General features: G+C 46.3%; 1 protein-coding gene across 3 annotated transcripts in view; it reads left to right on the top strand.

The window, feature by feature from the left end:
* CARS2 (cysteinyl-tRNA synthetase 2, mitochondrial) overlaps positions 1-15,538 on the top strand; it is a 58,778-nt gene that overhangs the window by 22,029 nt on the left and 21,211 nt on the right. For all 3 annotated transcript variants that reach the window (XM_030922395.1, XM_010384736.2, XM_030922396.1), the window contains 2 exons: positions 4,857-4,986; positions 14,414-14,547. In XM_030922395.1, coding sequence (XP_030778255.1) covers positions 4,857-4,986; positions 14,414-14,547 — 264 coding nt within the window. The remainder of the gene's footprint in view (positions 1-4,856; positions 4,987-14,413; positions 14,548-15,538) is intronic.

Below are 15,538 nucleotides of genomic sequence, written 5' to 3'. Positions count from 1 at the left end.
GTGTTAGCCAGGTTGGTCTGATCTCCTGACCTCGTGGTCCGCCCGTCTCGGCCTCCCAAAGTGCTGGGATTACAGGCTTGAGCCACCGCGCCCGGCCGAAAAAAGATTTTAATGCATTAGTGTATGTTATTTCCAAAGCAATAGTGTTTTCTTTTTAATTTTAAATTTAAATTGTTATAATAACACAATAGAAAACACTATTAAAAAATGTCCAACTTGGTTGAGCATGGTGGCTCACACCTGTAATCCCAGCACTTTAGGAGGCCAAGGTGGGAGGATCACTTGAGGCTGGGAGTTCAAGACCAGCCTGGGCAATGTAGTGAGACCCTTTGCTATCTCTACCAAACAAACAAAAATGCCCAGCTCAGTGAATTTGTGTTCAGTGGAGACCCTGGGGTCATCCCCTAGTGGAAGGAGACAACAATGGCAAGGGAGTGAAGGCACCTGGGTCCTCCGGATCCCACGCCCTGGCCACCAGCCTCTCTGCCCTGCTTTGGGGGCAACTACTGCCATAACTGACAGCGGTCACCGCCTCATCTTTCTGAGTGGGTTTAATTGCTCAAACATGTGTCCCTAAACATGACACTTAACCTTAGCTGTTTCTTATTTGTGTCTTCTTGTTTTTAGTCATTATGTCCCTCCCCTGGCTTTTCTTCCTTGCTGCTCGTTTGAGGGAGAAACATCATGTGTCTTATGGTTCCCGCAGTGGGATTTCGCCTGCTCTGAGTTTTGGAGTGTCTGTAACATTTCCCTCTGTTCTGTGTGTTTTGCAAATTGGTAGTTGAATCTAGAGGCTTAATCCAGTTCTAAATTTCTGGAGAAGGCTACTTTGTAGATGGTGTATTCCTCACTGGGAGACACATAAGGGCTGTACCTCTCTGTGTGTGAGCAGCCCTGGCCGCTCTAGGCTTAGATCCTTCACTGCAAAAGGAGGTTGCACGGTGGCGCGACTCCCATTCTATCATTTCTGCTTTATTTGCTGGACTACCTTGTTTGTTTGTTTGTTTGTTTGTTTGTTTGTTTGTTTGTTTTTTGAGACGGAATCTCGCTCTGTTGCCCAGGCTGGAGTGCAGTGGCATGATCTCGGTTCACTGCAACCTCCACCTCCCAGGTTCAAGCAATTCTCCCTGCCTCAGCGAAAGTAGTTGGGATTATAGGGGCATGCCATCACACCCAGGTAATGTTTGTATTTTTAGTAGAGATGGGGTTTCCCATGTTGGCCAGGGTGGTCTCCAGCTCCTGACCTCAGGTGATCCACTCCCCTTGGCCTTTCAAAGTACTGGGGTTATAGGTGTGAGCCACCGCGCCTGGCCCATTTGCTGGAATACTTTTATACAGGCCAACTGTCATGTGGTTACTCAGTGGTACAGTTTGTATAAGAAAGGTAGGACCTTTTCCTTAATTGACCAGTTTTCAAAATAAGGAGTTGGCTTCCATATCTTCCTCTGGCGGTGACCAGTTCCTGTTCTTTCATTGTTGAGAGCTCGGGGGCTTCACTGCACGTGCTGTTTTAATCCGTTGCTGCCGTCACCTTATTAAGCCTCAGCCTGCCCCCCTTTTGCTGACGGGAGCAACTCCCAAGTCCCTTGCACTCAGCACTGTTGTGGTTGATAGTTTTGTGGCTGTCCAATATGGTAAGATATTCCTGGCTCCTCTTGAAATAAGCTGTTTTTCCTGGGAGCCCCATTTTTCTCTTTTCTTTCTTTCCTTTTCTTCCTTTCCCTTCTTTTCCTTTTCCCTTTCCCTTTCCCGTTTTCCTTTCCTTTCCTTTTCTTTCCTTTCCTTTTATTTTGAGACAGAGTGTCACTGTTGTTCAGGCTGGAGTGCAGTGGCGTGATCTCAGCTCACTGTAACCCTTGCCTCCCAGGCTCAAGCGATTCTCCTGCCTCAGCCTCCAGAGTAGCTGGGATTACAGGCACCCGCCACCATGCCCGGCTAATTTCTGTATTTTTAGTAGAGACGCGGTTTCGTCATATTGGTCAGGCTGGTCTCGAACTCCTGACCTCAGGTGATCCACCCACCTCGGCCTCCCAAAGTCCTGAGTTTCTAGGCGTGAGCCACCGCGCCCGGCTCCCATTTTTTTTTTAATGGGAAACAGTGTTTTTAGAACACAGCGTGGGCACCACAGACACTCATTGCTGCCGTCTGTCATTGTTTCCTGTGGGCCCCACGGACACTCATGGCTGCCGTCTGTCATTGTTTCCTGTGGGCACCACGGACACTCATTGCTGCCATCTGTCATTGTTTCCCAGCCCCTCCCATAGACTGAGGTAATAAACACATCTGCTCCGTAGGTCACACTCATACTCAAATTCCGGGCCGCGGGGTTTCATTAACCCCTCTGTCTGTTCACATGTGTGGTTCCCTTTTCCCCTATGGCAAATCCTGGCCTTTAAGGACACCAGGCGTGACAGGATACCCAGTGGGCATCCACCTGCTTTAGTCCATCATGGACCAGCCCTGCCCAAGGCTTGACCACGATGATAAGGTTCCCATGCACGTGCCTCCTCCCCGCCCCCACGTGTCTGTATGTCGGAGTGCCCAGCCTCTGCCTGTGCTGCCTCCTGCAGCCTGGTCCACTCTCCCCAGTTCCTACTGTCTCCAGGTCCGCTTTCTCCCTGTTTTTGAAGCTCATTCCCCAGCACTTTCTGAAGGAAGAGCCCTTTCTCAGGAACAGTATTCCCTGAATTTGTGCCTATGGATGACAGTGTGCTGCCTTCCACCTCAAAGTCAGTTTGGCTGGAAATACAATCCTTGGCCACATTTTCTGTCCTTAAGTATTTTCCCTCAGCATAGGGTGTTATTGATGCTCTCATTTTCCATGCACTGTGTAGGAATTGTTCTATTTGCTCGGGTGCCCACAGGATGTTATCCTTACTGAAATGACTGGAAATGAAAACATAGCCTGTCCAGTTCGACCCCGAAAAAGTATCCGTGTCTGCACCAAAACGGTTCAACGTCTTTAAATTCATCAAAGGTGGTGGACGCCTGTGTCAGTGCTCCCGGATGGAAAGGGTGATACCAGGACGTTGTACACATGGGGCATGCCTGTCCTGGGCAGATGGGACAGTGGGTTTTGGTGAGCACGCACACTGGCAGCCTCGCCACACGGTGACGGGCACGTCGCTCAGAGTCTGGGGTCCACCAGCCGCGTTACCTGACATCGTCACACACTGTTCACTCTGTGTGATTAGTATCTTTTTGGAAAAAAACAACCCTGAAACTCAGTTACTGATAAACAGAGCATTTCTCGTAAGACAGAATAAGGAAAAATGGGAAAACCCCACCCAGTCCACAGTACATTCCTGAGAAATGAGCCTCTGTGGGTTCCCGGCCGCCCACCTCTCCCTGTGCACTGGGGCGTCTGAGATGAAAGCGTTGCCGGTGCTCCTGTTCCTCACGTGGGTGAAACAGGAGTGAGCAAGAAGTGCGGGGCTCCTTCAAAGAGAAACAACCCGGGGCCCGCTGCCCACCGGCAGCTGGAGGGGCTTCCGTCGGGGTGGCTGGCTGGACTTTCCTGGTGAGGGTGACTGGCTGAGTCTCTGTGGTGGGGGGTGACTATCTGGGCTTCTGTGGTGGGGATGAGGTGGGCTGTTGTTTCCTGTGGGCCCCACGGACACTCATGGCTGCCGTCTGTCATTGTTTCCTGTGGGCACCACGGACACTCATTGCTGCCATCTGTCATTGTTTCCCAGCCCCTCCCATAGACTGAGGTAATAAACACATCTGCTCCGTAGGTCACACTCATACTCATACTCATATGAGTATGAGGTGGACTGTTGGGCTTCCATGGTAGGGGTGACAGTCTGGGCGACTGTGGTGGGGTGACTGGGTTTCTGTGGTGGGGTGCCCATCTGGGTTTCTGTGGTGGGGTGACTGGGTGACTGAGTTCCCGTGGTGGGGTGACTATCTGGGTTTCCATGGTGGGGTGATTGAGTTTCCATGGTAGGGTAACTGGGTTTCCGTGGTAGGGGTGACTATCTGGGTTTCTGTGGTGGGGGTGACTGTGGGTTTCCGTGGTGGGGTGACTGTCTGAGTTTCCATGGTAGGGGTGACTGGGTTCCCGTGGTGGGGTGACTGTCTGGGTTTCCGTGGTGGGGGTGACTGTCTGGGTTTCCGTGGTGGGGGTGACTGGGTTTCCGTGGTGGGGGGTGACTGTCTGGGTTTCCGTGGTGGGGGTGACTGGGTTTCCGTGGTGGGGGTGACTCTCTGGGTTTCCGTGGTTGGGGTGACTGTCTGGATTTCCGTGGCGGGGGTGACTGGGTTTCCGTGGTGGGGGTGACTGTGGGTTTCCATGGTGGGGTGACTGGGTTTCCTTGGTGGGGGTGACTGTCTGGGTTTCTGTGGTGGGGGTGACTGTGGGTTTCCGTGGTGGGGTGACTGTCTGGGTTTCCGTGGTGGGGTGACTGGGTTTCTGTGGTGGGGGTGACTCTGGGTTTCCGTGATGGGGTGACTGACTGGGTTTCCGTGGTGGGGTGACTGTGGGTTTCTGTGGTGGGGTGACTGACTGGGTTTCTGTGGTGGGGGTGACTGTGGGTTTCCATGGTGGGGTGACTGTCTGGGTTTCAGTAGTGGGATGATTGAGTTTCCGTGGTGGGGTGATTGGGTTTCTGTGCTGGGGGTGACTGTGGGTTTCTGTAGTGGGGGTGACTGTCTGGGTTTCTGTGCTGGGGGTGACTGGGCTCCTGTGGTGGGGTGACTGGGTTTCTGTGGTGGGGTAACTGGACTCCCATGGTAGGGTGACTAGGTTTCCTTGGTGGGGTAACTGTCTGGGGGTGTGGTGGGGGTGAATGTCTGAGCATCTATGGTGGGGTGACTGAGCTTCCTCCCGCTGATGCACTGTTTGTCATCTGCAGCGGACTCTGACAAGCGTCATGCCAGTGACTTTGCCCTGTGGAAGGCGGCCAAACCCCAGGAGGTGTTCTGGGCCTCTCCCTGGGGTCCCGGGAGGCCGGGCTGGCACATCGAGTGCTCTGCCATCGCTAGGTAAGGTGCCTGCCGCTTCGTGGGGGTTGGGGCTCACGTTTCCCTGGTGCCTGCTCAGGGCAGCAGAGGATGTGCATGGGAACAGGTGCAGCCTGGCATGTGTGCCCACAGGTGGTTTTTTGGGAAGAGATTTTCCTGGAGTGTGACAGGCCATGGAAGGCGGTGAACCAAACCCATGACACATCAGGCTTTCCTGACCTCGGCACCTCCTCCATTTAGTGGAGGGGCTGCTTTTTGGTTCACACTTGCAGCTGCCCTGTTCCCTTACCCTTCTTTGCAGTTGCTGGTCCTCGGGGCCCTGGAGGAGAGTGCTCTCACCTACATCTCCCCTCGCTTCGCTCTTCTCTAGCCCCCAAATCCCTCTCCGCCTTCCCGCCAGCTCTTCTAGCTCAGGCAACCCACACGCCAGGGTGCTCTCCTACAACACTGCTCTCCTGACCCACTGTGGCATCCCCTGCTCTGGAAACACCCTCTCTGTCCCTATTTCTGCCTCTCACTAGAGCCTTCTCCGCCTTCTCTCTGGTCCCCTTTGGACACGCCTCAGGTGTCCACACCGTATGGCTCTGCCCGCAGCCAGGGGCCCTTTGGGTGGGGCCTGTGAAAGGCAGCATACCACCTGTGCCCTATGTCACGCAGCTGTCCATGGGGCTTGCCACGGTTAGTTTTCTTTCTTTTGTTTTTTTTTTTTTTGAGATGGAGTTTCACTCTTTTTGCCCAGGCTGGAGTGCAGTGGCACAATCTCAGCTCATCACAACCTCCACCTCCTGGGTTCAAGCGATTCTCCTACCTCAGCCTCCTGAGTAGCTGGGATTACAGGCATGCGCCACCACCCCGGCTAATTTTGTATTTTTAGTAGAGATGAGGTTTCTCCATGTTGGTCAGGCTGGTCTTGAACTCCCGACCTCAGGTGATCCACCCGCCTCGGCCTCCCAAAGTGCTGGAATTACAGGCGTGAGCCATCGCACCCGGCCCACGATTAGTTTGTTACCGTGGTGCTGGTTTGTGTGGCCTGACCCTCTGCAGGCAGCAGGGTACCCGGCCGCGCAGTTAGACTGTTCCCAGTGTTTCACTATTACAGATCTCCCTAGTGAATAACTGCGCGTATGTTTCCTATTTGTAGAAATGGGGTTTGTTTGTTTTGTTTTTCCATTATACTTTATCTTATAGGGTACAGGTGCACAATGTGCAGGTTTGTTACATTTGTATACATGTGCCATGTTGGTGTGCTGCACCCATTAACTCGTCATTTATGTTAGGTGTATCTCCTAATGCTATCTCTCCTCGCTCCCCCCACCCCATGACAGGCCCTGCTGTGTGATGTTCCCCACCCTGCGTCCAAGTGTTCTCATTGTTCAGTTCCCACCTATGAGTGAGAACATGCGGTGTTTGGGTTTTTGTCCTTGTGATAGTTTGCTGAGAATGATGGCTTCCAGCTTCATTCATGTCCCTACAAAGGACAGGAACTCATCCTTTTCTTATGGCTGCATAGTATTCCATGGTGTGTATGTGCCACATTTTCTTAATCCAGTCTGTCACAGATGGACATTTGTGTTGGTTCCAAGTCTTTGCTATTGTGAATAGGGCTGCAGTAAACATACGTGTGCATGTGTCTTTATAGCAGCATGATTATAATCCTTTGGGTATATATCCAGTCATGGGATGGCTGGATCAAATGGTATTTCTGGTTCTGGATCCTTGAGGAATCGCCACACTGTCTTCCACAATGGTTGAACTACTTTACAGTCCCACTGACAGTGTAGAAGCGTTCCTATTTCTCCACATCCTCTCCAGCACCTGTTGTTTCCTGACTTTTTAATGATCGCCATTCTAACTGGTGTGAGATGGTATCTCCTTGTGGTTTTGATTTGCATTTCTCTGATGGCGAGTGATGATGAGCATTTTTCATGTGTCTGTTGGCTGCATAAATGTCTTCTTTCGAGAAGTGTTGTCTCTTCATATGCTTCACCCACTTTTTGATAGGGTTGATTTTTTTCTTGTAAATTTGTTTAAGTTCTTTGTAGATTCTGGATATTAGCCCTTTGTCAGTTGGGTAGATTGTAAAAATTTTCTCCTGTTCTGTAGGTTGCCTGTTCACTCTGATGATAGTTTCTTTTGCTGTGCAGAAGCTCTTTAGTTTAATTAGATCCCATATGTCAATTTTGGCTTTTGTTGCCATTGCTTTTGGTGTTTTAGTCATGAAGTCCTTGCCCATGCCTGTCCTGAATGGATTCCCTAGGTTTTCTTCTAGGGTTTTTATGGTTTTAGGTCTAACATTTAAGTCTTTAATCCATCTTGAATTAATTTTTGTGTAAGGTGTAAGGACGGGATCCAATTTCAGCTTTCCACAAATGGCTAGCCAGTTTTCCCAGCACCATTTATTAAAGGATTATTATTAATCCTTTCCCCATTTTTTTGTCAGGTTTGTCAAAGATCAGATGGCTGTAGATGTGTGGTATTATTTCTGAGGGCTCTGTTCTGTTCCATTGGTCTATATCTCTATTTTGGTACCAGTACCATGCTGTTTTGGTTACTGTAGCCTTGTAGTATAGTTTGAAGTCAGGTAGCGTGATGCCTCCAGCTTTGTTCTTTTGGCTTAGGATTGTCTCGGCAATAAGGCTCTTTTTTGAACTTTAAACCATATGAACTTTAAAGTAGTTTTTTCCAATTCTGTGAAAAAAGTCATTGGTAGCTTAATGGGTATGGCATTGAATCTATAAATTACCTTGGGCAGTATGGCCATTTTCATGATACTGATTCTTCCTATCCATGAGCATGGAATGTTCTTCCATTTGTTTGTGTCCTCTTTTATTTCATTGAGCAGTGGTTTGTAGTTCTCCTTGAAGAGGTCCTTCACATCCCTTGTAAGTTGGATTCCAAGGTATTTTATTCTCTTTGAAGCAATTGTGAATGGGAGTTCACTTATGATTTGACTCTCTGATTGTCTATTATTGGTGTATAGGAACGCTTGTGATTTTTGCACATTGATTTTGTATCCTGAGACTTTGCTGAAGTTGCTTATCAGCTTAAGAGATTTTGAGCTGAGGTGATGGGGTTTTCTAAATATACAATCATGTCATCTGCAAACAGGGACAATTTGACTTTCTCTTTTCCTAATTGAATACCGTTTATTTCTTTCTCCTGCCTGATTGCCCTGGCCAGAACTTCCAACACTATGTTGAATAGGAGTGGTGAGAAAGGGCATCCCTGTCTTGTGCCAGTTTTCAAATGGAATGCTTCTAGTTTTTGCCCATTCAGTATGATTTTGGCTGTGGGTTTGTCATAAATAGCTCTTACTATTTTGAGATACGTCCTGTCAATACCTAGTTTATTGAGAGTTTTTAGCATGAAGGGCTGCTGAATTTTGTCAAAGGCCTTTTCTGCATCTATTGAGATAATCATGTGGTTTTTGTCTTTGGTTCTGTTTATGTGATGGATTACTTTTATTGATTTGCATGAGTTGAACCAGCCTTGCATTCCAGGGATGAAGCCCACTTGATCATGGTGGATAAGCTTTTTGATGTGCTGCTGGATTCGGTTTGCCAGTATTTTATTGATTTTTGCATTGATGTTCATCAGGGATATTGGTCTAAAATTCTCCTTTTTAATTGTGTCTCTGCCAGGTTTGAGATCAGGACGATGCTGGCCTCATAAAATATGTTAGCGAGGATTCCCTCATTTTCTGTTGATTGGAATAGTTTCAGAAGGAATGGTACCCAGCTCCTCTCTGTACGTCTGGTAGAATTTAGCTGTGAATCCATCTGGTCCTGGTGTTTTTTTGGTTGGTTGGCTATTATTGCCTCAATTTCAGAGCCTGTTATTGGTCTATTCAGGGATTCAGCTTCTTCCTGGTTTAGTCTTGGAAGGGTGTAAGTGTCCAGGACTTTATCCATTTCTTCTAGGTTTTCTAGTTTATTTGCGTAGAGCTGTTTATAGTATTCTTTGATGGTAGTTTGTATTTCTGTGGGGTTGGTGGTGACATCCGCTTTATCATTTTTTATTGCTTCTATTTGATTCTTCTCTCGTCTTCTTTATTAGTCTTGCTAGCAGTCTATCAATTTTGTTGAGCTTTTCAAAAAACCAGCTCCTGGATTCATTGATTTTTTTGGAGGGTTTTTTGTGTCTCTATCTCCTTCAGTTCTGCTCTGATCTTCGTTATTTCTTGCCTTCTGCTAGCTTTTGAATGTGTTTGCTCTTGCCTCTCTAGTTCTTTTAATTGTGATGTTAGAGTGTCAGTTTTAGATCTTTCCTGCTTTCTCTTGTGGGCATTTAGTACTATAAATTTCCCTGTACACACTGCTTTAAATGTGTCCCAGAGATTCTGGTATGTTGTGCCTTTGTTCTCATTGGTTTCAAAGAACATCTTTATTTCTGTCTTCATTTCATTATGTACCCAGTAGTGATTCAGGAGCAGGTTGTTAACTTTCCAAGTAGTTGAATGATTTTGAGTGAGTTTCTTAATCCTGAGTTCTAGTTTGATCGCACTGTCGTCTAAGAGACAGCTTGTTGTAATTTCTGTTCTTTTACATTTGCTGAGGAGTGCTTTACTTCCAACTGTGTGGTCAATTTTGGAATAAGTGCGATGTGGTGATGAAAAGAATGTATATTCTGTTGATTTAGGGTGGAGATTTCTGTAGATGTCTATTAGGTCTGCTTGCTGCAGAGCTGAGTTCAATTCCTGAATATCCTTGTTAACTTTCTGTCTCGTTGATATGTCTAATGTTGACAGTGGGGTGTGAAAGTCTCCCATTAATATTGTATGGGAGTCTAAGTCTCTTTGCAGGTCTCTAAGGACTTGCTTTATGAATCTGGGTGCTCCTGTATTGGGTGCATATATATTTAGGATAGTTAGCTCTTCTTGTTGAATTGATCCCTTTACCATTATGTAATGGCTTTTTTTGTCTCTTTTGATCTTTGTTGGTTTAAAGTCTGTTTTATCAGAGACTAGGTTTGCAACCCCTGCTTTTTTTTTGTTTTCCATTTGCTTGGTAGATCTTCCTCCATCCCTTTATTTTGAGCCTATGTGTGTCTCTGCACGTGAGATGGGTCTCCTGAATACAGCACACTGATGGGTCTTGACTCTTTATCCAATTGGCCAGTCTGTGTCTTTTAATTGAAGCATTTAGCTCATTTACATTTAAGGTTAATATTGTTATGTGTGAATTTGATCCTGTCATTATGATGTTAGCTGGTTATTTTGCTCATTAGTTGATACAGTTTCTTCCTAGTAACGGTGGTCTTTACAATTTGGCATATTTTTGCAGTGGCTGGTACTGGTTTTTCCTTTCCGTGTTCAGTGCTTCCTTCAGGAGCTCTTGTAAGGCAGGCCTGGTGGTGACAGAATCTCTCAGCATTTGCTTGTCTGTAAAGGATTTTATTTTTCCTTCACTTATGAAGCTTAGTTTGGCGGGATATGAAATTCTGGGTTGAAAATTCTTTTCTTTAAGAATGTTGAATATTGGCCCCCACCCTCTTCTGGCTTGTAGAATTTCTGCCGAGAGATCTGCTGTTAGTCTGATGGGCTTCCCTTTGTGGGTAACCCGACCTTTCTCTCTGGCTGCCCTTAACATTTTTTCCTTCATTTCAACTTTGGTGAATCTGACAGTTATGTGTCTTGGAGTTGCTCTTCTCGAGGAGTATCTCTGTGGCGTTCTCTGTATTTCCTGATTGTGAATGTTGGCCTGCCTTGCTAGATTGGGGAAGTTCTCCTGGGTAATATCCTGAAGAGTGTTTTCCAGCTTAGTTCCATTCTCCCCGTCACTTTCAGGTACACCAATCAGATGTAGATTAGGTCTTTTCACGTAGTCCCATATTTCTTGGAGGCTTTGTTCATTTCTTTTTACTCTTTCCTGTCAACTTCTCTTCTTGCTTCATTTCATTCATTTGATCTTCAATCACTGATACCCTTTCTTCCACTTGATCAAATTGGCTACTGAAGCTTGTGCATGCATCATGTAGGTCTCATGCCATGGTTTTCAGCTCCATCAGGAGCTGAAATTTAAGGTCTTCTCTATGCTGTTTATTCTAGTTAGCCATTCATCTGATCTTTTTTCAAGGTTTTTATCTTCTTTGCAATGGGTTCAAACATCCTCCTTTTGCTCGGAGAAGTTTGTTAATTACCAATCATCTGAAAACTTCTTCTCTCAACTCGTCAAAGTCATTCTCCGTCTAGCTTTGTTCCATTGCTGGCGAGAAGCTGCATTCCTTTTGAGGAGAAGAGGTGCTCTGATTTTTAAAATTTTCAGCTTTTCTGCTCTGTTTTCTCCCCATGTTTGTGGTTTTATCTACCTTTGGTCTTTGATGATGATGCACAGATGGGGTTTTGGTGTGGGTGTCCTTTCTGTTTGTTAGTTTTCCTAACAGTCAGGACCCTCAGCTGCAGGTCTGTTGGAGTTTGCTGGAGGTCCACTCCAGACCCTGTTTGCCTGGGTATCAGCAGCAGGGGCTGCAGAGCAGCAAATATTGCAGAACAGCAGATGTTGCTGCCTGATCATTCCACTGGAAGCTTTGTCTCAGAGGGGCACCTGGCTATATGAGGTGTCAGTTGGTCTGTAATGGGAGGTGTCTCCCAGTTAGGCTACTCGGGAGTCAGGGACCCACTTGAGGAGGCAGTCTGTCCGTTTTCAGATCTCAAACTCCATGCTGGGAGAACCACTGCTCTCTTCAAAGCTGTCAGGCAGGAACGTTTAAGTCTGCAGAAGTTTCTGTTGCCTTTTGTTCAGCTATGCCCTGCCTCCAGAGGTGGAGTCTACAGAGGCATGCAGGCCTCCTTGAGCTGCTGTGGGTTCCACCCAGTTTGAGCTTCCTGGCTGCTTTGTTTACCTACTCAAGCCTCAGCAATGGCAGGCGCTGAGCCTCCCCCAGCCTCACTGCTGCCTTGCAGTCAGACTGCTGTGCTAGCAGTGAGCGAGGCTCCATGTTCATGGGACCCTCCGAGCTAGGCATGGGATATAATCTCCTGGTGTGCCGTTTGCTAAGACCATTAGAAAAGCGCAGTATTAGGGTGGGAGTATCCTGATTTTCCAAGTACCGTCTGTCATGGCTTCCCTTGGGTAGGAAAGGGAATTCCCTGACCCCCTGTGCTTCCTAGGTGAAGCGATGCCCCACCCTGCTTCAGCTCACACTCCGTGGACTGCACCCACTGTCCAGCAAGCCCCAGTGAGATGAACCTGGTTCCTCAGTTGGAAATGCAGAAATCACGCTTCTTCTGCATTGCTCACGCTGGGAGCTGTAGACAGGAGCTGTTCCTATTTGGCCATCTTGGAAACAACACCAGAAACAGGGTTTAAAAAAAAATCACTGTTAACTCATGGATTTTAGTATACTTGATAGCAAATATTTCATGGATTTTAGTATACTTGATAGCAAATATTTATTTTAATGAACAGTTTTTAAAAACTTACAAACACAGGAAAGGATGATTAAGGTAAACATTTTAAGCTATTAGCTATATCAGAGATTTTCAGATGGACAAATCCAGTCACCCCGAAACCTGTGGGCATCATATCGCGGATGTGTTTCCTGGCTGAGTGTAGAGGGGGTTGGGTGGGGATAATTATCTCCCATGAGAGTACTTTGCTCCATTCATGGACTCCCAGACTGCTTGAGTGAGTATTCAGCCCTGAGTAGGGTCACCCCATTCCACCAGGAGGGAAGCCTTGTCCCCCACGACCTGCCTGTCTAGATTTTGGTGGGTCTTCTTTAAGACCCAGAAAGAGATTCCCTTTGCTGCTAAGCCCCACCACTTGCACTGTGGTTATGCGGCTCATCTGGAAATGCTTCCGTCATTCCTCAGACCTCAAGCTCTGTTGTTAGTGGGAAGCATGGGCCTGACTTTTGATTAAAAAAAATTAAAAATGTCCAGTCACCAGTCACACCTTAACTACTTCTGTGTGTTTATGAATACTTAATAGCAGACCATGGCATATAAACTGGGTTGTAGATTCATTTTTTAGATTCAAATAATTTCTCTAAAGCAGGTAGAAAACATTTAGTGAGTTTGACATGTAATGTTACTGTGAAATACCTTATTTTTGTAGAAAGATTAAATAATGAAGAGACCATTGTTGTTCCTTCTGAGCCTTCTCTGATTTTAAAATAGGTGTTAATGTAGATATCAGGAGCAAGACTAACATAGTGGCCCCATCGTTCAGCTTGTGAAACTTTCACGTCGTCGTGTTGGCTTCAGATCTTCGTAAGGGAGAATTGCCCGTGCAGATACAAATGAGGCCCCTCCTGTCTCCTCCCCAGTCCTGGTCCCACGGTCTCCTTCCCAGCATTTGAACTGCAGGGAACGTTAGAGTTACCCTGAGATGACCCATTGCTAAGATGTAAAAATCTTAGAACGTCACGCTATAATGTGTGTTTCTGTGATGCCCGTTTCCTCAGGCTTGAGACCTGCGTGTGCAGTCCTTCCCCGAGCACAGGGAGCCAGAGCAGTGGGAGCAGGAAGGACCTCCACGAGGTGCTGGCACCTTAGAAACTTCTATATCTATCATTTTAAGAAACTCCACCGGCCTGCTGCATCGCCATGCTTCTGCAGCTGGTCCAGGGACAGAGCTTCGACTGGGCTGGCCCAGCCTCATTTCCCCCATCAACTCCATTAATTTTAGTGTGTGGGTTTGCAAAAATGCGGATTTTGTGGATGCATAGCACAGTGCTGTAGGAGAAATGGCAACATGTGTTGCTTTGAACTCTCTTACCTTGTTATTCCTGTGTGACTGTTAGTTACATTTGCAAAAGCCAGATGAAACATTGTCATGATTTTATAGTTCCATCTCTTATTAAAGTTGGAAAATCACTAAACTCTACCTGTTGAAAGTAAGTAAAGGTAGGCCAGGTGCCGTGGCTCACGCCTGTAATCCCAACACTTTGGGAGGCCAAGGTGGGCAGATCATGAGGTCAGGAGATCGAGACCACAGTGAAAACCCATCTCTACTAAAAATACAAAAAATTAGCCGGGCACAGTGGCGGGCTCCTGTAGTCCCAGCTACTAGGGAGGTTGAGGCAAGAGAATGGCATGAACCCGGGAGGCGGAGCTTGCAGTGAGCCAAGATCACACCACTGCGCTACAGCCTGGGCAACAGAGCGAGACTCCGTCTCAAAAATAAATAAATAAATAAAGTAAGTAAAGGTAATTTTTGGAGTTAAAAAAAATAGATAAAGAAAGCAAAGAAAGAAAGAAAAGAAAAGAACGAACCTGGAGCCAAAAGAATGTCCCTTTACTAGGATGAAAAGTTGTGAATTATGGGTTTGTGATGACAGGATTTCAGTTTTCATTTGAATCAGTTAAATTATCATGCAAATTGATTTAAAATTGAGATTCATTTATTCATTGAATTAAAAAGGCTGGAAGGAGTGAATAGTTGAGGTTAGAAGAAAATACGCGGCTTGATTGAATGAATTCACTACTTTGTACTGTTTCTTGCAGTATGGTATTTGGAAGTCAACTGGATATCCATTCAGGTGGGATAGATTTAGCTTTTCCACATCATGAAAACGAAATTGCACAGTGTGAAGTCTTTCATCAGTGCGAGCAGTGGGGAAATTATTTTCTGCATTCTGGTAAGTACTAACTTCAGATTTAATTTGTTCTGTTTCAATTCTGGCAGTTCTGTCTTTGTCGGCGGAACAGCTACATTTGGAAATACATAATAGATCAGCTAATAGGTCAAGAAATGGATTTGCCTCTTAAATTATTTTTGAGTTTCAATCGTTTGGACATGAAATTCCTTGGATTGCAGCAATGATTATACCTTTTTGGAACTGACTAGAATATGGAAAATGTTTGGCAATGCTGTTCTATGTATGTTTCTTTCAAGTAAAACTATTAGGAAGGAACTTCAAGTAGTACAATGTAATGATAATTATGAACACTCCTTTCTGAAGCTGTAATATTCTCACTGGACATCCCTGCCATCTTCTAAAAACACTGCCCTTTCTTCCACTGTTCAAACCCCTCATTGATGAACCCCAGCTGTTTGCTCTCAGAAGTGGATGCTACACCGTGAGTTAAGCAACACCTCGAAACCAGCAGTTTTGGAATTCACCTGGATGCACTGGAAGAGTCATATTTCCAAGTTTATAGGGCCAGAATTAGCTAGTCTTACTACCTTTTGGGAATGGCCAGCTAAGGTATTTGAGACGAAGAAATATAGAGTGTTTGGTAGTGATAGGATTTGGAGATGCAAACTTCGACATCTAAAATACAGAAAATTAACAAATACTAGTTTTTGAGATCCTTGAAGGGAAATTAGGATGTCACAGTAAGGTGACATTAAATGCAGAAGTGCTCCGGTTTTCTGGTCCGTAGCAGGGTTCACTTGGGTTTCTTCATGAAAGTAAATAGATGAGACTGATTGCCCCAAAGTCACTTCCTCGGTGACTTCATTCAGGGCTCAGTTCAGCACCCCCTGAACTGTCTGAGGAGCTGGCGTTGCTCCCTCCGCAGGCGCGTTTCTGTCTGCAGATTTATCGTCTTCAGTAGGTCAGGGTTTGTTATTGACACCACGACCTGTCATGAGTCCTTCAGCGAGCGTGGAGCTGGGGGCAGAAA

The sequence above is a fragment of the Rhinopithecus roxellana genome, chromosome 18, assembly GCF_007565055.1.
Source record: "Rhinopithecus roxellana isolate Shanxi Qingling chromosome 18, ASM756505v1, whole genome shotgun sequence".
NCBI lineage: Eukaryota > Metazoa > Chordata > Mammalia > Primates > Cercopithecidae > Rhinopithecus > Rhinopithecus roxellana.
Note: the sequence above shows the minus strand (reverse complement) of the source record. Positions and strands in the feature narration are given on the sequence as shown.